Raw genomic sequence first — 24,647 nt, 5'->3', positions numbered from 1 at the left:
GGTGAAGAAGAGAGAAGAAAGCTAAGAGGAAGCCAGTTTGTGGAAACTTGTGGAAGCCAAGGGAAGGACGTTTTCTGTTCTGTTTTGTTTTTTATATGAAAGAAGCAACTTGGGGAGGGGTGGGTTGGGGTTGTTGGGGGTGGACATTGGAAAAGCAGCGTGGCTCAGTGGAAAGAGCCCGGGCTAGGGAGTCAGACGTCATGGGTTCGAATCCCGGCTCTGCCACATGTCAGCTGTGTGACTGTGGGCAAGTCACTTAACTTCTCTGTGTCTCAGTTACCTCATCTGTAAAATGGGTAGTAACTGTGAGTCTCGTGTGGGACAAGGTGATTGTCCTGTGTCTACCCCAGTGCTTAGAACAGTGCTCTGCACATAGTAAGCACTTAACAAATACCAACATTATCATTATTATTATGGCTCGTGAAAAGAGCACAACCTGTAAATCAGAGGACCTGGCTTCTAATTCCAGCTCCACCACTTGCAGGCTGCGTGACCTTGGGCAAGTCCCTTATCTTCTTTCTCTATACCCCAGTTACCTCATATGTAAAATGGGGATTAAGACTGAACTCCACTTGGAACAGAGACTGCGGCTGACCTGACTATTTTTCATCTTCCTCAGTACAGCGCTGGGTGGATAGTTAGCATTTAACGGATATCCCAACTTCATTAATGCCAGAGACTTCTGAGGAGGGGAGTGATGGGTTCCCAAGAAAACATCATTCTCCAACTTTAGCTCATCTGGATAGAGCCTTAAACCCTGTGTTGTGATTCGATGTTCTGGGCTGCCATTAAGAGAAACTGCAAACATCCCTCATCAGTCAATCCATGGCATCTACTTTGCTTTTACTGTGTGAAGAGCACTGTACTATAAGCACTTGTGGGGCGATAATAATAATAATAATTATTATGGCATTACTTAAGCGCTTACTATGTGCCATGCACTGTTCTAAGCACTGGGGTAGATACAAGGTAATCAGGTTGTCCCTCTTGGGGCTCACAGTCTTAATCTCCATTATACAGATGAGGAAACGTAGGTCTAGGGAAGGGAAGTGACTTGCCCAAGGTCACACAGCAGATAAATGGCAGAGCTGGGAGTAGAAATCAAGTCCTCTCACTCCCAAGCCTGCACTCTTGCCACCAGGCCATGCTGCTTCTCGAAAATACCGTAGAGTTAGTAGACCCTGTCCCTCCCCTTAAGGTGTTTCTAGTCTAATCACAGAGATGCAACTGGGCTTCTTTTATCACCACTATTATATATAACTGAGCCTGAAATCCTTTCATCCTAGTGGTTCAAAACAGCTCCTTCTCCTAATGGGACATGAACCACGAAGATCCCCCGATCGGAACAACCTGCCCGGGTGAGCTGATCCATACCTTTGGGTGGTGCCCTGTGGACTATCTTTTCCGGCTTGTCTTTGGGAGTCACTAGAAGAAGACAGGAGAGAGAAAGTCGGAATTAGGAAATCTGCCTTGGATCCTTTGCTGTACTGACATAGGCCGATCCCAACAGCGGAGGATGAGGAGGTTTCTGGGGTATTCCATAAAATACTACGCGTTGTGGCCAATGGTGTGTGCGTAACCTCGGGTGGTGACTCGACACTGTAACTGCGTAACACCTCAGAACTCTCTCATTTCCTGAAGCTCTTTCATGTGGATTCCATGTGTCCCAGAAATCGAGACAGACAACTCCAAGCACTCAGGTTGAGCTGTCCATTTACCTGCCTCCCGGACTGGGGGTGTGTGTGTATGTGTGTGAGTGTATTTGTGCATCTGTGTGTCTGAGGGGGGACGGTGGGTCGGCATAGCAGCTTCCCTGAACCTCTTAGTGTGTGTGTGTCTGATATGTGTACGTGTTTAATATCTGCACAGTCATGCTATATGCGTTTATATTTCTAACTGCTTGACTTTAGGGAAGCAGCGTGGCTCAGTGGAAAGAGCCCGGGCTTGGGAGCCAGAGGTCATGGGTTCGAATCCTGGCTCTGCCACTCGTCAGCTGTGTGACCGTGGGCAAGTCACTTCGCTTCTCTGGGCCTCAGTTACCTCATCTGTAAAATGGGGATTAACTGTGAGCCTCAGGTGGGACAACCTGATTACCCTGTATCTCCCCCAGCGCTTAGAACAGTGCTCTGCACCTAGTAAGCACTTAACAAATACCAACATTATTATTATTATTATTTATGGGACAGAACTTGGCACATAGTAAGCGCTTCACAAATACCATCATTATTATGTATTTGTGTGTATGTATTTGTGTATGTTTTTGTATGTGTGTGTTGGGGGGAGAAGGCATCTGAATTATCAGTTTCCCTGAACGTCTTAATTTGTGTGTAAGTGTCTGCTACCTTCATATTCACCCTGGGTGTGTTTATATTACTACCTGTTGAATGTGTGTGTATGTATTTGTATGAATGTGTGGTTGTGTTGAGAGGTGAGGGCATCGGAATTATCATGTTTGCTGAAAGTCTTAGTGTGTGTGTGTGCTTGTTTGTGTGCGTGTGTGTGTATTTGTGTGTAGAATGTAAACTAGTTATGGGCAGGTAATGTGTTTTTATACCGTATTCTCCCAAGCACTTAATAAAGTGCTCTGTACACATTAAGCGCCCATTACATACGATGGACTGACTGAGAAAATTCAGAGCTCATTCGCTCCCAGGGCTTCAAATATCCACGGCTTCAACTATCATCTCTACGCAGATGACACCCAAATCACATCTCCTCCCTGTTCTCTCTCTCCCTCCCTCCAGGCTCTTATCTCCTTCTGCCTCCAGGACGTCTCCACCTGGATGGCCACCCACCACCTAAAACTCAACATGTCCAAGATTGAGCTCATTATCCTCCCTCCCAAATCTATCCTCTCCCTGACTTTCCCGTCACTGTGGACGGCACTACCATCCTTCCCGTCTCACAGGCCCACAACCTTGGTGTCATCCTTGACTCTGCTCTCTCATTCACCCCACACATCCGATCCGTTACCAAAACCTGCCGGTCTCACTTTCATAACATTGCCAAAATCTGCCCTTTCGTCTCCATCCAAACTGCTACCTTTTTGGTACAATCACTCATCATATGACTGCATCAGCATCCTTTCTGATCTCCCAACCTCCTGTCTCTCCCCATTTCAATCTATGCTTCACTCTGCTGTCTGAACTATCTTTCGACAGAAACATTCTGGGCACACCACCCCCTCCTCCAAAATCTCCAGTGGTTGCCTATCAAACTTCACATGAATCAAAAACTCCTCATTCTTGGCTTCAGAGCTGTCCATCCCCTTGCCCCCTCCTACCTCACCTCCCTTCTCTCCTTCTCCAGCCCAGCCCACACACTCCGCTCCTCTGCTGCCGCTAACCTCCTCACCGTCCCCCGTTCTCTCCTATCCCGCCGTCGACCCCTGGCCCACGTCCTCCTGCTGTCATGGAATGCCCTCCCTCCTCACCTCCGCCAAACTAGCTCTCTTCTCCCCTTCAAAGCCCTACTAAAAACTCCCCTCCTCCAGGAGGCCTTCCCAGACTGAAGCTCCCTTTTCCTCTGCTTCTCCTTCCCTCCCCATATTTGTACATATTATTCTATTTATTTTATTAATGATGTATATATATCTATAATTCTATTTATCATTTTTGATGCTACTGATACCTGTCTACTTTTTTTGTAGTTTGTCCCCCCCGTTCTAGACTATGAGCCTTTTGTTGGGTAGGGATTGTCTCTATCTGTTGCCAAATTGTACTTTCCAAGCGCTTAGTACAGTGTTCTGCACACAATAAGCACTCAATAAATATGATTGAATGAATGAATAATACAAATCAACCCCATTTGGGATTGGGTAACTATGCTAGGCAGAGAACAGGTACCCTAGGCAGAGAACAGGTACCTCAGGATGAGCACGTTTTTGATAATGCTAGCTGCTATCTCTTGCTGAGGTACAGGCAATGGTAAGCAGGCAATGTTTTCTTACTCGAAGTCCCTGTTAAATGATGAAACCTGTTAGAAAACCTCATCCCGATATGTAAAGCCCTTACAATTGTTCTCATTCCATGTCAGTCCCAGGCAGGTTAGGGTGAAACCTGCCCATATTGGCAAACCATTTTTAAAAGGTACTTGTTAAGCACTTACTATGAGCCGAGCACTGTATTAAACCCTGGGGTATATAACAAGTGAATCGGGTCAGACTCAACCCCTGTCCCACAGAGGGCTCACAATCTAGTCCAGAGGGAGAACGGGTATTTATTTCCTGCTGGTGTTTTTTCCTATGGGTGATGGAGGGCTCTTACCGAAAGGAGAGATTCAAGTCACTGTTGTTATTAAAATAATAACCATAACCAATAATAATAATAATTGTGGAATTCATTAAGTGCTTACTATATGCCATAGGTGATACTAAAGGTTGGGGTAGGTACAGGATTATGAGGTCGGACACAGTCTCTGTCCCACACGGGACTCACAGTGTAATCCTTATTGAAGGCCCATCTCCTCCAAGAGGCCTTCCCAGACTAAGCCCCACTTTTCCTCATCTCCCATTTCCTTCTGCATCGCCCTAACTTGCTCCCTTTGCTCTCCCCCCATCCCAGCCCCACAACACTTCTGTATAAATCTATCATTTTATTTATTTGTATTGATGTCTTTCCCTCTAGACCGAGAGCTCACCGGGGGCAGGGAATGTCACTGTTTACTGCCGTACTATACTTTCCCAAGTGCTTAGTACAACGCTCTGCACACAGTAACTGATCAATAGATACAATTGAATGACTGAATGAATGAAAGTAAGAGGGCGAAAAGGAATTTAATCTTCATTTTACAGATGAGAAAACGACAGCAAGGAGATTTGCCTACAGGCATACGACAAGCTAGCGGAACAGCCAGGATTAGAATCCCGGTCTCTGACTCCCAGGCTGTGCTCTTTCCACTGGGAAACATTGCTTCTTTTCCTCAGGCCCTAAGGCTAGACTATAAGTGAGCAATTCATTTTGGAACAGTGCCTGATTTTCCTACCGTTCCTTGTATATCGGGTTGTCCATCTTCACAGACAGTGAAATGCTATCCGTGACGGCAAGGGTCGCTGACAAGACTGATGTGTGATTGACACTCCCTTCTGCGCTATTTCCACATAAAGATAGATCCCTGCTGACCCAATGGATTTGCTCTCCTACAGGATACGTCTCTCTTTTCCCACCTACCTCATGGAGTCTTGATCTTTAAGAAGTTTTGTTTTTTTTTTCCTAAATATGCATTCCCTCTCCCGACGGCAGCTCAACCAACTAACCTGCCTACATACAGTACTAGAGGAATCCTGATAGGCCACTGCTCTGCCGGAAGCAGCCCTAGTGCATAGAGCAGGGACCTGGGAATCAGAAGGACCTGGGTTCTGATCTCGGCTCTGCCATTTGTCTGTTGTGACCTCGGGCAAGTCCCGTGACTTCCCTGGGCGTCAGCTACCTCATCTGTAAATTGGGGATTGAGACTGTGAGCCCCATATGGGACAGGGACTGTGTCCACCACTTTTTGCTTGTACCCACCCAGATGCTTAGTACAGTGCCTGGCATATAGTAAGCACTTAAAAAGCTACCATCATTATCATTATTATTCTTATAGGCACGTTCTTAAATAAGGCTTCATTGTGGCTTTAAATAATTCATTTTGTCCTCTCAGCTTGCCTGGGTTCCCTTCAGGATTTTGTGGGTTTTTATGGTACCTGTTAAGTGCTTACTGTGCGTCAAACACTGCTCTAACCACTGATCAGGTTGGACACGGCCCATGTCCCACATAGGAGAAGCAGCGTGGCTCAGTGGAAAGAACATGGGCTTTGGAGTCAGGGCTCATGAGTTCGAATCCCAGCTCTGCCACTTGTCGGCTGTGTGACTGTGGGCAAGTCACTTAACTTCTCGGGGCCTCAGTTCCCTCATCTGTAAAATGGGGATTAAGACTGTGAGCCCCACGTGGGACAACCTGATTCCCCTATGTCTCCCCCAGCGCTTAGAACAGTGCTCGGCACATAGTAAGCGCTTAACAAATACCAACATTATTATAGGGCTCGCACTCTAGGTAGGAGGGAGAACAGGAGAACTGAGGCACAAAGTTAAGTGACTTGCCCAAGGTCACTCAGCAGGCAGTGGCGGAGCTAGATTTAGAACCCCGACCCTTCTGACTCACCGGCCCATGCTCTATCCACTAGGGCACACTGCTTCAGTTCACCATACAGTAGTCACGTGGTTATCATGATGTCTTATGGTCTCTTGTATTCTTCCCAGTAGATCTGTGATGCTGGAAATCAGTCAATTTGTTGAGCCCTTACTGTGTGCAGAGCACTGTACTAAGCACTTGGGATAGTACAACAGAATATCATCATCTCCATGCTGGTGAGCATGCGGTACCTTTTGGACACTTACACTTAGGTTGGACACAGTCCCTGTCCCAGTTGGGGCTCACAGTCTAGAGGGGAAAACAGGTATTTAGTCTCCATTTTGCAGATGAGGAAACTGAGGCATAGAGAAGTTGAGTAACTTGCCCAAGTTCACACAGCAGACAAGTAGTCTAGAATCCTCTCCCGAGTCCCGGAATTGGGCTCTTTCAGTCAGGCCATACTGTATTTCTAATACCATCAAGACCCCAGGCATCACTGTGGGAAAGGAACGGATGAAAGGAAGGAGGTAAAGTTTGCGGGCCTGTGCCACCAGGGCTCAGCCTTGACTCCAAATTCTTCTTCTTCTTATTAAAATGATATGATAAGAGTAGTATTTGTTAAGTGCTTACTGTGTGCCTAGCACTGTTCTAAGTATCGTGGTAGATACAAGTTAATCAGTTCGGACACAGTCCCTGTCCCACATGGGGCTCACGGAGAGACAATAAGAATTGAGTTCCTAAGTGCAGCAATAACTTCTTATGCAGGGAAGACAGAAAATGTGTCTATTTATAGTCACACTGTATTCTCCCAGGCTTTTAGTACTGCTTACTGTAAATGCTCAATAAATACGATTGATTGATTGATTGATTGATAGATGAGGGAGACAGCCACACACAGAGGATTACTGGAGGGGTCAGGTGGCCAAAAATAAGGGAAGACAAGTTATCCCATTCTAGGACCTGTGAAAACACTTCTCTAACAATTCCCTTAGCCATAATTGCAGTCTGGTGTCTGTTGTTCTCAGATGGGCTGAGATCAATTCTTCTTGCCTTTTCATTCTTCTCTTCTACTGCTCTTACTTGCTTCAAAGGAGAGTAAAGTTGTGATTAATGGTTGAACTTTCCAAGTCTTGTCATCCTTCTTTAGACTATAAGCCCCTTGAGAGCTAGGCCCATGCCTTACCCTTGCTAGGTAACTCTTCAGTGCCTAGTAAAGTTTTCGGCACAGACTGGGAGTTTGATAAATGTTGCAATAATGTTGAACCTTGGATTTACATAAGAACTATTCTCTCAAGAGCTCATAGCCCTGTCAGGTAAATTAACACATTTGTCCCTGCAAAGTCTCTAGGAAGGTGGGAAGGAGAAAGAGAAAGAAAGGCCTAAAATGGTTAAGGAATTCCAAAATCCTCACCTAATAAACCAGTGGGTGGAACCAGATATGGAAATTAGGTCTCCAGCCTCCCAACAGAGAAAAAGGTGTGGCCCAGTGGAAAAGCCACGGACCTGGAAGTCACAGGACATGGGTTCTAATCTCCATTCTTCTATTTCCTGCATGACCTTGGGCAATTCTCTGGACTTCCCTTAGCCTCAGTTTCTTCATCTGTTAAAATAGGGATTCAATCCCTGTTCTTCCTCTTACTTAGACTGTGAGCCTTCCTCTAGACAGTAAGCTCTTTGTGGGTGTTTGTATTCTGCCAAGCCCTTAGTACAGTACTCAGAAGACGGCAAGTATTTAATTAAGAGAAGCAGCATGGCTCAGTGGAAAGAGCCCGGGCTTGGGAGTCAGTGGTCATGGGTTCGATTCCCAGATCTGCCACTTGTCAGCTGTGTGACTGCGGGCAAGTCACTTCACTGCTCTGGGCCTCGTTACCTCATCTGTAAAATGGGGATTAACTGTGAGCCTCATGTGGGACAACCTGATTACCCTGCATCTACCCCAGTCCTTAGAACAGTGCCCTGCACATAGTAAGTGCTTAACAAATACCGACATTATTATTAATAAATTGGATTGAATTATCACATGGGGCAGCATCTGACCTGATTGTCTTGTGTCTACCTCAATGCTTAGTACAGTGCTTGGAACATAGGTGGACCTTAACAGGTACCACAGTTATCATTGATAACTGAACCCCAAAGGCTAAAATGGCGCTTTCTAGGAGACACATTCACCTTTATAATATACTCTGATTGTTTTTCAGAGAGGCCGTGAGACGTAAGGGAAAGTATGCAGATCTGCTAGTTGGAGAATCTGAGTTCTAGTCTCAGCTCGGTCACAGAGGGGCTGTGTGATCTTGGGCTAGTTGTTTAACCTCTCTGTACGCTAGGTCCCTCATCAGTAGAATGGAATATGATACCCTCCGTTCCTACCTCTCAGATTATGAGCCCCATGCGGTACCAGAGATCGGGTCCGATCTGTTGATCTTATATCGATCCCAGCACATTTTAAGCACTTAATAGATACCCTAATTAGCATTGTTCTTTAGCAAGTACATATCCGTGAGTACTTCCCAAGGAAAGCTGTCACTTCCAGTCGGATTCACACCGCTTAAGTGATTCAAGGCTCGCCCGGCTGTTTTGACAGCTTAATAAACGCGCTCTCTCCAGTTCAGTGCTCAGAGCTTTTGACAGCTCGGGCCAGACCGAGCCGGGCTCCATAATGAAAGGGTGCCATCTGCAGAGCCAAGGCACTGTGGCATTCTGACTGCCGGGAAAATCTGCTAGAAGGCCAGAAACATTTTCCCGAAACCCTCTGTGGACGCTCCAACCCACCAGTCCTGAGGACACGGGTGCAGCAGAAGGTTCAGATTTAGTTTGTTCAGGCAAATAGACCTCGAGAATGTTGTCCGTATTCCCTGACCAAAAGGAGCAATATAAAAAAATAAAATCTGCAGACAGTAAATCTCTACCTAAGTAGAAGTCAAAATAGAGTTTTGCTGACTAAGGTTTGGTGTCTGATTTTCTAGAAGGATTGCTTCCCCAACCAGAAACCCAGGATATAGTTACGCTTGGCCCCAAGAGGATTAGAGAGATTGCGTCTGGAGCTTGTTCTGGGCTCTGCTGAGATATCCTGGTCGTACATCCGAGGTACTATTACAAGGAAGGAGGCTTTTCATGCTGATTCAAGTCCTAATGCAGCTTAGGTTTAATCATAGCCTTCTTTAGCTTTGAAACATTGTTATCTGGAGCTCCATTATTTATCGGACGGGATTCGCGCTAGCAATTTCATTTCACCCCGTATGAACCGCCCTGTTTGCAATGGACACCCCGTGCTGCTTAAAGCTTTCCCTTGCAATTTGCATTCCCCAAGTTCAACAAATATTATAAACCCATCACTGTGTGTCTCCAAATTGGAGAATTACTGGAAAGAGATGATAAGATCCTAGTGTATCAGAGAAATATCCAATCAGCCAACCACTGGTATTTATTGAGCACTTACTGTGTGTGCACAGCACTGTACTAAACACTTGGGAGAGTACAATATAACTGAGTTGGTAGACTTAGGGAAGCAGCATGGCCTAGTGGAAAAACTTGAGCCTGAGAGTCAGAGGACCTGGGCTTTAATCCTGGCTCCGCTACACGTCTGCTGTGTGATCTTGGGCAAGTCACTTCATTTCTCTGCACCTCAGTCAACTCATCAGCAAAATGGGGATTAAGACCAAGAGCCACATGAGGGACATAGACTGTGTCCAACTTGATTAGCTCGTATCTACCACAGTGCTTAGAACAATGCTTGGCATATAGTAAGTGCTTAACAAAGACGACGATTATTAGTAGTAGTAGTAGACACATTCCCTACCCACAAGGAAATGACAGTTTAGAGGACATAATGGGACACAGACCCCCCCTCTTACCAAGGGATTTTCATGACAGCTGAATTTCTGATTGTCTACTTATTATTCTCAATCAGTTCACACCCTCTCCCAAAAATGGTGGCGCCTAAAGGGAAGACTCCCCCTTCAGAACCGCACCTAGAGAGTTTCCAGTACTTCACCAGTCTCAATTGTGGGAGGGAGAGTCAAGCAGAGGCCTATCCATTCCATTCCTAACTTGGACCAGTGAGGGGAATGTAATCTGCTACAAGTCGAAACTCCGCTGTGCTGGGCAGCGAGAAGCAGCGTGGCTCAGTGGAAAGAGCACGGGCTTTGGAGTCAGATGTCATGGGTTCGAATCCCGGCTTGGCCACTTGTCAGCTGTGTGACTTTGGGCAAGTCACTAAACTTCTCGGAGCCCCAGGTACCTCATCTGTAAAATGGGGATTAAGACTGTGAGCCCCACGTGGGCCAACCTGATTCCCCTGTGTCTACCCCGGTGCTTAGAACAGTGCTCGGCACATAGTAAGCGCTGAACAAATACCAACATTATTAACAGTGGCATGAGAGACAGTAGAGGGCAGAGACTCATTTACTGCACGGAAGGAGGAAGTGGTAAACCAAGTCCCTATTTTTACCAAGAAAGCTCAATGTCTAGACTACCTGAAGGATGGCAGATGGAAGCGGAGCATTCTGGAAGAGATGTGTCCATGGCGTCTCTATGGGTCGGACACGACTTGACTGCATAAGACAACGACAACAAAGGGCAGGTTCAACACTGCCAGTCACGGTGTTGTCTGCCTGATGCTCTTATCAATCAGTCCATCACTCAAAGGTATTTATTGAGTGGTTACTGTGTGCAGAGCGCCCTACCAAGCATTTGGGAGAGTACAGTGCAACAGAGTTGGAAGACCTATTCCCTGCCCACACCAAGCTTCTCCGTGGAGTTCTCTTAGCACGAGCTCAAAATCACTTGTGACCTTCTCCCTACCCATGGGAAAGGCCATGGGAAACAGCATGACCTAGGGGATAAACCAAGAGCCAGAGAGATAGAAGAACCTGAGTTCAAATCCCCACTCTGGCACTTATGTACTGTGTAACCTTGGGCAAGCCACCACTTCACTTCTGTGTGCCTTAGTTATCTCATTTGTAAAATGGACATTAAGACTGTGAGCCCATGTGGGACAGGGACTGTGTCCAACCTGACTAGCTTGTATCTAACCCAGAACAGTGCCTGATGCATAGTAAAATGCTTAACAAATGTTATTATCATTATTATTATTATCATCATTATCAATGATAAGCATTATTAATCGATATTAATTAATCATATTAATAAATATTATTATCATTATCAATGTTGGTATTTGTTAAGCGCTTACTATGTGCCGAACCCTGTTCTAAACACTAGGGTAGATGCAGGGTAATCAAATTGGCCCACGTGAGGCTCACAGTCTCAATCTCTATTTTACAGATGAGGTAACTGAGGGACCGACAATAATAATGTTGGTATTTGTTAAGCGCTTACTACGTGCAGAGCTCTGTTATAAGCACTGGGGGAGATGAAGGGCAATCAGGTTGTCCCACGTGAGGCTCACAGTCTCAATCCCCATTTTACAGATGAGGGAACTGAGGTACAGAGAAGTGAAGTGACTTGCCCACAGTCACACAGCTGACAAGTGGCAGAATGGACTTCAAACCCATGACCTCTGACTCCCAAGCCCGGGCTCTTTCCAGTGAGCCACGCTGAAGTGAAGTGTCTTGCCCAAAATCACACAGCTGACAGGTGGCGGAGCCGGGATTAGAACCCATGACCTCTGACTCCTGAGCCTGTGCTCTTTCTACTGAGCCACGCTGCTATTATCCCTCACTGTTGAACATGCACAGAAGGATGATGACTGAGCTGTGGCTAGTATGACCGCATTATTTTTATTGAAAATCAAAAGGTTGGCACACCAGCCCTAAATTATATGGGGATCCTCCTTTCTTAATGATCCTGAGAACAGGAAGTGGGGGAGTGTGGAATTAAAGTCACTCGGCATCCTAGAATGTCCACGCTTCGAGTCCTAGCACGCTGTGGACATGGTACAGTGGATAGAGTACGGGCCTGGATGTCAGAAGGTCAAGGGCTCCAATCCTGGATCCACCACTTTTCCACCACTTGACGTTGGGCAAGTCACTTCACTTCTCTGTGCCTCAGTTACCTCATCTGTATAATGGAGATTGAGATGCGAGCCCCACATGGGACAGGAACAGGGTCTAAACTGATTGGCTCGTGTGCACCCCAGCGCTTAGTACGGTGCCCCGAATGTAGTAAGGGGCTTGACAGATACTATTTTCATTACTGTTATCGCTATTATTAATAATACTAAACTGAACAGACTTTGGCCCAGTTGAGGAAATCCAAACATTTCACATGGGAAAGAGCCTGAAAAGCTAGATACATAATAGACTGAGCTGTTTATCCAACTCAATTCCAATTCTCTGATATTTACAAATGTTTCATTCGCCTGGAGCAGTCTACAAAATTTCAGAGTATTCTGGTTAACAGCTTCTTTCCCCAAATTGTTTTTAACAGAAAAGAGAAGGAGCATAGCCTAGTGGAAAGAGCATAGTCCTGTCAGTCAGAAGGCCTGGGTTCTAATCCCTGCTCTGCCAATCGCTTTCTGAATGCCTCTGTTAACTTCTCTGGGCCTCAATTTCCTCAATTATAAATTGGGGATTAAATCCTACTTCGTCCTGCTTAGACTGTGAGTCCCCTGTGGGGCAGGGACTGTATTCCACCAGATCTCAGCACTTTCGTATAGCAGCGTGGCTCAGTGGAAAGAGCACGGGCTTTGGAGTCAGAGGTAGTGGGTTCGAATCCCGGCTCTGCCACTTGTCAGCTGTGTGACTGTGGGCAAGTCACTTCACTTCTCTGTGCCTCAGTTACCTCATCTGTAAAATGGGGATGAAGACTGTGAGCCCCACGTGGGACAACCTGAATCCCCTGTGTCTACCCCAGCGCTTAGAACAGTGCTCCGCACATAGTAAGCGCTTAACAAATACCAACATTATATATATCTGTAATTTTATTGAATTTTACTGTTGCCTGTTTACTTGTACTGATTTCCTCATGCCTGTTTACTTGTATTGATGTCTGTCTCCCCACTGTAGACTGTGAGCTCATTGTGGGCAGGGATTGCCTCTCTTTAATGCTGGATTGTACCTCCCAACTGCTTAGTACAGTGCTCTGCCCACAGTAAGTGCTCGATACGTGGCTCAGTGGAAAGAGCCCGGGCTCGGGAGTCAGAGATCATGTGTTTGAATCCCGGCTCTGCGACTCATCAGCTGTGTGACTGTGGGCAAGTCACTTCACTTCTCTGGGCCTCAGTGACCTCATCTGTAAAAGGGGGATTAACTGTGAGCCTCACGTGGGACACCCTGATTACCCTGTATCTACCCCAGGGCTTAGAACAGTGCTCTGCACATAGTAAGCGCTTAACAAATACCAACATTATTATACATACAACCGAATAAATTAATAAAGTTGTATCTACCCCAGCGCTGAGAACAGTGCTTGACAGGTAGTGCGCACTTAACAAATATCATAAAAAAAAAACTATTTCCAGCAGGAAGACTACTAGATTAAACTTTGTTTCAGCAATCTCTTCTTTGGCATCTCATTTAGGAGAGAATTTGGGTCTGTCTCACAATGTCAAAAAACTTGGTTATCTATATCTCAGTGGCACTAGGCTTCTCATTTTGCATTTGAAGTGAAAATGAAATGATCTCGCTTCCTATATGGATATATTATTGGGACTTTCATTCCCGCAATGGAAGGTACAGTAACCTTTCTGCTATTGAAAGGGCATTAATCTATACACTCCCACAGGCTTATGAAGCTGTCATTAAAATGGAAAATGCTTTCCCCTCTCCAGAATCAAACGATATTAAAGAAATGTATTTTTTTAAAAAGAACAATTACCTCTGTGTGGTGGTTTCTTTTCGCGTTTCTCCTGCTTTTCAGACTTGTCCTTGTGAATTTCTAGGGGAAGAAATGCAATTGATATTTAGACAAACTTAAAAAGAAGTTTGAATAATAAGAAAATGAATTCATTTCAGATGCACAATAGCTTTATTGGCCCCACCTGTATTTTCTGTATTATTATATCTGACAAGGTTGGGGCAGAATACAACGAAATTATCTTGATGCTACAACAGTCGCCTTGTACCTGTAATCTGTTAAATGAAATAATTCAGTTACCAGAAAAAAAAAAAAAAAACACCACAGCCTGTGTCATCTTAAAATAATCAGTTAATAAACCCACTTTGATGTGTATTTGTCACATAGTGTTATAACTCTAAAAGTGATCACAAACTATAATTACATTTTATTTCAATTACTCACACTACAAATTAAGAATCCCTAATAAGAATCTAATTTAGATTTAGTAAGACAGTTTTTACATATTAAATTTAGAATTTGTGAAATGAGGTGTAACAGGAACATAACAGGAAGCACAACTCCAAACGGTTGAATCTTCAACTTGTGTTTAATCAGCAGTTGCTACTGTACCTAACCAGTAATTATAGCAAGCCGCTATATCACTTGACAGGGAACAAGTACATTACTGATTTTATCTAAATGCCAAGTTGTTTTGGATATTTTCTATTTACTGATCCTTTCTACCTATATAAAACACCTGCTCGTCGTAACGGAGTTCACCTTGAAAATGAAACTTGAAAAACTGCTATCTTTCAGTGGAGTTATATTTCCAGATTAAGGCATCTCTTTAGTGACGATTCCTAGTTCTCAAGGGCAAGTGGTGGTGGTGATGGTAATAGTCGGCTCTGCCACTTGTCATCTGTGTGACTGTGGGCAAGTCACTTCACTTCTCTGTGCCTCAGTTACCTCATCTGTAAAATGGGGATTAACCGTGAGCCTCACGTGGGACGACCTGATTACCCTGTATCTCCCCCAGCGCTAAGAACAGTGTTCTGCACATAGTAAGTACTTAACAAATACCAACATCATCATTATTATTAATCACCCCTCACTTAGGCCTCCTTCCCTCTTCTCCCTCTCTCTTCTGCGTCGCTCTGCCTTGCTCCCTTTATTCATGCCTCCTCCCAGCCCCACAGCGCTTATGTAGGTATCTGTCATTTATTTATTTATGCTAATGTTTGTCTCCCCCTCTAGAGTGTAGGCTCATTGTGGCCGGAAAACGTGTCTGTTTATTATTAGAGTGTACTCTCCCAAGCTCTTCACACAGTGCTCTGCACACAGTAAGCGCTCAAGAAATACGAATGAATGACTTAAGTCGAAAGAGCCTGCTCCTCTTGTCTCTGCACCTGACAGATCTTGTCTTTATTTTGTGTATTTGGCCACGCTTTATACGATCCCAGTGTTTTGTTCATCTCTCCTGTGCGTCTGTTGCTGTCCATTCTGCCGCCTTTGTGAGCCCCCTGAGGTGCAGGGTCTGTGTCTTATTTTTCCCCGCCTGAGACTGTAAGCCCATCAATGGGCAGGGACTGTCTTTATCTGTTGCCGATTTGTACATTCCAAGTGCCTAGTTCAGTGCTCTGCACATAGTAAGCACTCAATAAATACTATTGAATGAATGCTTTCTAGAACATAATACAGTGCCCTACATCCCGGAGAAATCTAATAAATACTTCCAGTACTACTTTTTCTCCACTGCAAAGTGAAGTGTTTCTCACTACATTAGTTTGAATTGGAGAAAAGTATTCATCGTAGTGATAGTCGCTTCAAAGACTAGATGAAGCCCCTCTCCTCAAAAGTAAAACTTTAAGGGATGTCAGCAAAACTCTAGTTTGAGACCGTTCTCCCGATACTTTATGATTCATTTTTCCCTCAAAGTCCAAGTCTCCCAGAATTGAGCTGCAAAAGTGAGCACACCCACTCTTGATCATTTCCAGATCACACACTACCCGCTTTGGGTACGGGAGATAATTTTTCAGTTAAAGAAAATTAACTACATAGATGTCTCAGAGGCTTCTCTATTGCCACAAGGCAGTGTGTAGCACTTAATCTGCTCCAGTGTGAATTTCCACCCAGGAAAACAGATCTTCATCGATGGCTGGGACAAGAATTGTTTCCATTGATTTCAAATAGAGCTTACCTTACTATTCTAAATAGCTGAATTACAAGCTAAATGATTCAAACCTGCGCCTAGAGAGGGAATGAAGGGAATCAAACCAATAATTAGACTTTAACAAGGAGATAATGGTAGGGCCCAGCTTTCTTCCTTAGTGCATTCCCCTACACAATCAATCCATTTATATCTATAGCTGGTTGCTTCAGGGATTTTGAATCAAAGGAAGGGACTAGAGAATGGGAGGATTCATTATTTGGAATTCCTTTGTGTAGTCAATGTTTGGGCCAGATGGCCTTTCCTCCCTCAGCAGAGCTGGGATTTCAGAAACTGACAAGGTGGTTTCCACAATAACCCATGATCGAAATGGAATGAGTTCTATTTTTTTTTTCTTTTTTAGATAGAAAGAAGTAGCGAGAGAGAGAGAGAGAAAATGTTTGCCATAAGAAAGAATTTCCATTAGGATTATCCATGTTCCCTGAGGAGCGCCTTTGGAAGGGCTAATAGGGCTTCAGCCCTAAGCCTCTGGTGGTGAGGGGCCCCCTAATAAAAATGCCATTTTAAAAATGTAATTCTCTCCAAATTAAAGGAGTCTATTAAACTTAGAAATGAGCAATATGTGTAAAGGGACCTAATTGTTATCAAAAGGGAGCAGTGAGGAGTTTATCTTGGCTTCCAGCTCCCTATCCCCAACCCCATTATCCAAACACAAAGACTTCCAAGCTATGACTTCTGGGCCATTTCTCTAAAAGTCAGTGACTTGAAACAGAGATCCAGAGAAAATAATCTATTTGCTGAAGGTCACACAGCATGTCGCTCCCTCCCTTATAGCGCTCCTGAAAAGCTACCTCCTCCAGGAGGAATTCTGAATCAATCCCGCTATCTTCTCAGTCAAGCCGATTCATCAATCACTTCTGAATTCATGTATTTATCTCTCTATCAAATTTTTTATTCATTAATATCTGATGAATGTCATCAGCATGGCCTAGTGGATTGAGCACGGGCCTGGGAGTCAGAAGGATTTGTGTTCTAATTCCGGCTCTGCTATTTGACCTTCTCTGTGCTTCATTTAGTTCGTCTTTAAAATGGAGATTAAGACTGTGAGCCACATGTAAGACATGGACTAGGTCCAATCTGATTATCTTTTATCTACCCCAGTGCTTAGAACAATTCCTGGCATATATCAAATGCTTAACAGATACAAAATATATCTATATCTATCTATCTATCTATCTATCTATCTATATATATATACATCAATTTATATTTTCAGTCTTCCCCAAAAAGACTGAAGCATCTTGAGGGACGATATTGCATCTTTCTAGTGAAGGATACCAAGAACCATGTACAGGGTTCTATGTGCAGTAGGTTTTCAGTACACTGTTCCAAAACTGTAAACACCCAGTGCATTGAGCTGCTTATAGCAAGGCTTCAGCACAGTGTACCGCTCACAGAAGGTACTCAATAAGCAAAGTTAATATTAGAATCAATACACAGCCATCCTACATGGAAATAGGAATATGCATCGACAGCCTATCCAACCTTACACATAATAATGATAACGATAATAATTTTGGTATCTGGCAAGGGCTCAATACTCAATGCTGGAATACATACAAGATTATCAGGTCGGACACGGTCTTCGTCTCACACGGGGCTCGCGGTCCAAAAAAAGATTTAAATGAGACATAAACAAGATTTCCTGGGAAATCACATAATATAGGGCATAGAGGTAGAGAAAAGCGGTACAAATGATTTCATGCTAACCGTCCTATTCAGCAGAGAAACTGGAAAGCATCTGCTGTATGACATCACTATCCGACGCAGTATCCGATGAATCTCCAGCTATTACAAAGGTTCTTGTGTGTTATGCAATTATATGTTCTTTATTTTTCCTCAGCCAGCCACACCAAGGGCTAAACTACCACTTCATTCGACTCTGAGAATCCACAAAGGGAGGAATGCATGGTACATTCCAAGAGGACTTACAATCACTGCCCCTGCATTTCGGGGGAAAATAGACTCAAAAGGAGGGAGGCAAAGAGAGAAGTAATTTCTTTAGAGGCCTCTGCCCTTTTGGTTTTTGAAAGCTTGGGCTATTAAGGCCCTAACTAAAGATTAAAGGCCATTACTAATGAGTGTCACAGCCTGTGGAGGTCAAATGCGAAGAGTCCAAGGGAACCGTCAGTAAGGGAGACGGCTCGTCTCATTCCTTGGCCCAGGGAAGATGGCCACTCAGGCTCACGTCCATGATCCCGAGCTAGCCTTAGGACGATATTTCCTCAAACAGAGCGTTACTTGCTAGGGTAAACCCAGTGCCCTTTCCTGCTAATTAAAAATATGGGGCTGTTAGTTGTATGGGGATGGCTTCAAGATTCAAGTTGTTTGAGGCAGGAATTTTCTGCTAGGAATTTGCAGATGCCCACTGAAAGAAGACTTTGATCCTATTATGATTATTAAAGTGAGTGCTTTTTATCTTGTTGGCTTTTCAAGGGAGGTGAGAGGTCCCTGGTCCCTGCTGGGAAACCATTACGCAGGGGGGAGTGAGAGCCTGCTGGGAGACGCTGCACGGCAGATGCTCAAGTGGCGGGTGACACAGTCACTCTTTTGTTTTCTGGGTCAGCTCAGAGTTATGGAGCTCTCTGAAGATGGTGTGCAGAGTTGCCCATGGGGGTCACGGATTCCTGGGACTATCTGAGCACGGGAAGGGAAGAAGGGGCAGGTCTGTTCTCCAATCTCCTTTCTGGACAGTAAAATTTCAAGGTGGATCCAGAGTATGGCGAGAACAGGGGACCTGGCTGGGGAGGCCAAGTCTTCTGCCAACAAGTCCAACTTGTGTCTCAGCTCTGGATCCTGTTTTGGAACAGAGACGCAAAACGGGATTGAGCGGGGGTGTGGAACGGGAGCAGGGGGAATGGATCGTGTCGTGACTATTGTAATGGTGCTCTCAGAGTCCCCTATGATTTGCCAGAAGGGTGAATTAACTACTTCTTGCAACACACTCACTCTCTGCCTACTTTCTCACAGGTGGACAGGGAGGGAGAAGAGAGAAACAGTCTTTCTCTTGCCAGGAAGAATCAATCAATCATAGGGAAGCTGCGTGGCCTAGTAGATAAATCACGGGGCAGGGAGTCAGAAGGTTATGAATTTTAATCCCAGCTCTGCCAATTGACTGCTGTGTGACGTTGGGCAAGTTACTTCACTTCTCTGTACCTCAGTTACCTCATCTATAAAATGGGAATTAAAACTGGGATCCCCATGTAGGACAGGCCTGGGTCTAACCTGATTAGCTTGGATCTATCTCAGAGCTTAGAACAGTGCTTGACACATAGTAATAATAATAATAATGGTATTTGTTAAGCACATACTATGTGCCAAGCACTGTTCTAAGAGCTGGGATAGATACAAGGTTATCAGGTTGTCCCACGTGGGGCTCACAGTCTTAGTCCCCATTTTACAAATGATGTAACCGAAGCACAGAGAAGTGAAGTGACTTGCCCAAAGTCACCCAGCTGACAAGTGGCAGAGCGGGGATTCGAACCCACAACCTCTGCCTCCCAAGTCCATGCTCTTTCCACTAAGCCACGCCGCTTCTCACGCTTAACAAATACAATCATTATTAGTGCAGTCAATGTGCACTTACTGAGTGTTGGACACTATAGTAAGCACAATGGAGAGTGCACAAGAAGAAAAAGTCAATTTCCCTGCTCTCCAGATAACAATCTAGAGCGGCAGGCATAAATTAAGGGCCTTAGTACAGAGCTCCTCACACAGTAGTTTCCCAATAAATTCATTCAATAGTATTTCTTGAGCGCTTACTATGTGCAGAGCACTGTACTAAGCGCTTGGAATGTACAATTCGGCAACAGATAGAGACAATCCCTGCCCATTGATGGGCTCTGATTGACTGATTTAATGCTAATAATAATAATGATATTCATTAAGTGCTTATTATATGCTAGACACTGTACTAAACACTAGGTTGGGTACAAGCAAATCAGGTTGGACGTAGTCCTTGTCCCACGTGGGCTTCACAGTCTCAATCCCCAATTTATAGATGGGATAACTGAGGCACAGAGTAGTGAAGTGACTTGCCCAAGGTCACACAGCAGACAAGTGATGGAGCCAGAATTAGAACCCATGACCTTCTGACTCCCAGCCCCATGCTCTACCCGCTACGTCATGTGGGAGGGAGAAAAAGGATATGATAAAGAGTAACAAGAGTATGTCAGGATAAAGGAGGTAAATGAAGGATTTAATAGGTACATAATTATTTAAGGTGAATATAAATACATAAATGATAAGAGTGTCTGTTGGATCAAAGTGAAAGGAGAAAACTATTCTATAGCATCAAATGACTCTGAATAATAGCAACCCTTTTGTAATTTCCACGTGCTTTCCTTCTGAGAAGCACTATAGATTAGTGGATAGGGCACGGGCCTGGAAGTCAGAAGGACCTGGGTTCTAATCCCGACTCCACCACATGTCAGCTATGTGACCTTGGACAAGTCATTTGACTTCTCTGGGCCTCAGTTACCTGATCTGTAAAATGGAGACTAGGAGTGTGAGCCCCATGCTGACAGGCACTGTGTCCAGTCTGATGAATTTGTATCTAACCTAGTGCTTCGAGTATGCTTGGCACATACTAAGCGCTTAACAACAACTGTAATTATTATTATTACTATTCTGAGGATTTCCTGGCATTTGAGCCCTGACGTATGATCAGTCAGTCAGTCAGTCATATTTATTGAGCCTTTAATGTGTGCAGAGCACTGTATTAAGCTCTTGGGAGAGTTCAGTACAACAAGGAACGGAAAAATTCCTTATGAATTTTGATAGGAGCTGCTGTCTACATTTAAAACAGTAAGGATGAGCAGTTTCATAGATCTGATGTGAAAGTGTACTTACATATTTTGTGGCATGGAATTTTGAGTACATTTGAAAGGAACCTCTGATTTTATGGAATAATAATCATTTTAGTAAATGATTATTTTATTAAATGATTATTACATGTCAAATGTTGGGCTGGGGTAGATATAGGATAATGAGCTCAGACACAGTCCTTGTCCCATATGGGGCTCTTATAGTGTAAGGAGAGAGAGACCAGCCATCAAATCCCCATTTTACAGATTCATTCAGTTCAATTTATTGAGTGCTTACTGTGTGCAGAACACTGTACTAAGCACTTGAAAAGTACAATTCAGCAGTAAAGAGAGACAATCCCTGCCTACCCCGGACTTACAGTCTAGAGAAGAAAACTGAGTCACAGAGGCTTTAAGTTACTTGCCCTAGGTCACATAGTTGGCCAAAACTAGAATAATGGTAATAATAACGTTGGTATTTAAGTGCTTACTATGTGCCGAGCACTGTTCTAAGCGCTGGGGTAGATACACGGTAATCAGGTTGTCCCACGTGAGGCTCACAGTCTTCATCCCCATTTTACAGATGAGGGAACTGAGGCCCAGAGAAGTGAAGTGACTTGCCCACAGTCACACAGCTGATAAGTGGCAGAGCCGGGATTCGAATCCGTGACCTCAGAATCCCAAGCCCGGGCTCTTTCCACTGAGCCACGCTGCTTCTCTAACGCAAGTCTCCGGGCTAGGAAACCCATGCTCTCTTCACATTATAACACTGCCTCCCTGTAACGATGATAATGATGAGGATGATGATGATGAAAAGGGGAAATGCAGATTTTTTTTCCCCCTCTACTGCATTTATATCTGGAAACAGAAATGGGTTGATTTTGAAAGAAACAGCAATACCACGTTGAAGATGATATGATACTCACCTCTGGATTTGTGTTAAATGTCAACCATTCGATTAACAAAACAAATTAGAAAACATGACTGCATCATTGACCATCCAGCTCCAGTGTGGTTAATTTTTTTTTTTAATGGTCATTCCATGGGGAAGCTAGCGTAATGCATGGTAACAGGATCTAATGGAAATTAAACACCAAATCTTGATGGGAAATTCAGATGCAAGGCTATTTTTGGCAGTTATGCAGAAACACTGCCCTTTCTGATGCTTTCTGGAATTAGACTGAATTATTGGCCCTTTCTTTTGTCCGCTTAACGACCAGGTAAACACGTCACCAGGTCATCTCTCATCCACACTCCATTACAGACTCTCAGCTCCCTACAAGTCTGGAAGAAATGATAATGTAAAGAAATCCCAAAAGATTTTCTCCATTTTACACCCCAAAATATTAATTCCTGCATTTGTAATTTTGTTTTCTTCTTACTAGAAGCTCTACAGCAGTTTCTCCTCTATAGAAGAACTGTTTGTTTCTATATACCAAGAATACATAGAAATAAATCTAGAACAAAGGAAGCTTCATGTGAGACAACTTCCCCTGAAACCTCCGATTTGACATTTTAAAACAAAGACAAACAATAAGAAGTGTGTGTTCATATCTTATATGGGAAAGGCAGGATATGAACAGGATACATTTTGTACTTAACAATCCTAAAAGCAAAATAAATTGGAATCTTAAAAGCAGACACAACCTTTTATGGAGAGTAAATCTGACTCTTTTAAAGGCCGATTAGTTCCAAATTTATGCTAATGATTCTTCAGTATTATCCAGGATTATATGTAATAAGGTGGCACTTGAGATTTTATTGGGGGGGGGGATCTTTTCTGAGAGGTGTTTTGATACTTCGTGTCTTAGCTTCCATGACAAATAACTTTAATTTTCCTATAATCATATCATACCTTATTGCTGAGTTGACAGAAGAGTTTGTAATTTCATATAAGACGAACATGGCCGGTTTGCACCATGCAATTTATCTCGATCTCAATGACACGTTGTTAATAAATCCAAAATATTATGAATTCACATTTGAAAAAAAAATGGCAGAATCAAGAAGCTGAAAGGATAATCTTTGTCACCAAGGCAACCAGCCTGATTCTCTGAGATGACAGCACAGTTTATTAAATTACTATGAGGGTATGTTGATTTTAAAGAACTTCTTTTATTATTATTTTTTGGTTATCTCTCTGGCATCGAAAAACACACACGACGTCTCCACGATTTTTCATGCTTCGGTGTTTTAAAAGAGGGGAGGATTTATTCCTTCTGGTCTAAGCCCTACTTGACTTTTTATTATTCTGATCTATCGAAAGAGGGAATTACTACAGTGCAAAGTTTAATTATCATAAATATGCCCAGAAAAATCGAGTAATCGCCTTGGGAGTCACCCACAAAACCCTAAAGGAAAATTTTCCATTGAATTCCTTCCCTATCTAAATAACCACACTGACAGTCTGCAGACACTCCTGGTGCTGACTGTTCTCGGCCTTAATGAAAATCTTTGATGCGTTTGTGACTTTGGGGCCGGTCCAATTTCTTCCTCACAGTGTGGGCCCACAGATTGGCATACAATGTGCCCTGCCATGGGATCAAGCCAGGGGAGGGGAGAAATGTCCCTCTTCCTCCTCAAAGTTAAGACTTGGAATACTCCATGGGCAGAGTGCAGATGGATTGCTAGCTACAGAATGATGGCCGCTTTGGACAAGCCAAACTTTTGGCATTTTTTCCTGAACCCAAACCTGCCAAGGCGTTATTCCCTTCAAGCTAATGCCGAATTCTCTTCCGCCCAGTTTGGTATAGCTCGCCTATAATCTATACCTAGTATTACTAAGGCAAACACTCTTGCTCGGGACCCTGGGGAATAAACACATGTATCTCTGAGACCCCCTCTAAAAATCGATAAAAGGTCTTGACACCGTTAAGAACGCGCACCTTCCCCAGGTTGTAGCCTCCTCTCCGCAGAGAAGGTCTTCCATCTTGACCCTTATCCTCAAAGTAGCTGTCCTTTTCCCTCCCACCTCTCTTTTTCTTCTAAAGATTTAATGGACTGCAGTGTGCCTGTCGGGCCATCTTTCTGACTGAAGTCACCAGCCTCCATCCCACCATGCCCAGCAGATCTCCCACTTTAGACTGCCCTTTGCACCTTATGAAAAGCACTCGCTCCCTCCCTGACCGCCATCGTCAACTGTTCGCTCTCCAGTGGCTTCTTTCCCACTCCTTTCAAACATGTCCATGCCTCCCCGTCCTAAAAAAAGACGTCCCTTCACTTCACAGCTCATTCCAGTTATCTCCCCACTTCCATCCTACTATCCCTCTCCAAACTCCTTGAGTGAGTTTTCTACACCTGCTTCCTCTCATCCAATTCTCTCATTGACCGTTGCCAATCTGGCTTCCAACCCCTTCACTCTACCAAAAATGACCTCTCAAAGGACTCCATCCTAATTCTCCTTGATCTCTCAGCAGCCTTCACCGCTATCTACCAGCCCTTTCTCCTGGCAACATTATCCAACCTCGGCTTCACTGACACTGTCCTCTCCTGCTTCCCCTCCTATCTCTAGCCACTCATTCTCAGCCAGTTTTGCAGGCTCCTCCTCTGCTTCCATCATCTAACTGTTGGAGTCCCTCAAGCCTCAGTACTAAGCCCCCTTCTATTCTCCATCTACACCGACTCCCTTGGAGAAACAACTCCCTTGGAGAACTCCTTTGCTCCTCTGGTTTTACCTACCATCTCTATGAGTATGATTCCCAAACATACAACTCCAACCCTGGTCTCTCCTTCTCTGCAGTCCTTCATTTCTTCCTGTCTTCAGGACA

At 44.2% G+C, this 24,647-nt stretch overlaps 1 protein-coding gene across 2 annotated transcripts in view; it reads right to left on the bottom strand.

The window, feature by feature from the left end:
- Positions 1–24,647, bottom strand: part of TRDN (triadin) — a 167,817-nt gene that overhangs the window by 19,930 nt on the left and 123,240 nt on the right. For both annotated transcript variants that reach the window (XM_029056675.2, XM_029056676.1), the window contains exons 5-6: positions 13,888–13,947; positions 1,375–1,425 (exon numbers count right to left, since the gene is read on the bottom strand). In XM_029056675.2, the coding sequence (XP_028912508.1) occupies positions 1,375–1,425; positions 13,888–13,947 (111 nt within the window). The remainder of the gene's footprint in view (positions 1–1,374; positions 1,426–13,887; positions 13,948–24,647) is intronic.

This window comes from Ornithorhynchus anatinus, chromosome 2 (genome assembly GCF_004115215.2).
Source record: "Ornithorhynchus anatinus isolate Pmale09 chromosome 2, mOrnAna1.pri.v4, whole genome shotgun sequence".
NCBI lineage: Eukaryota > Metazoa > Chordata > Mammalia > Monotremata > Ornithorhynchidae > Ornithorhynchus > Ornithorhynchus anatinus.
Note: the sequence above shows the minus strand (reverse complement) of the source record. Positions and strands in the feature narration are given on the sequence as shown.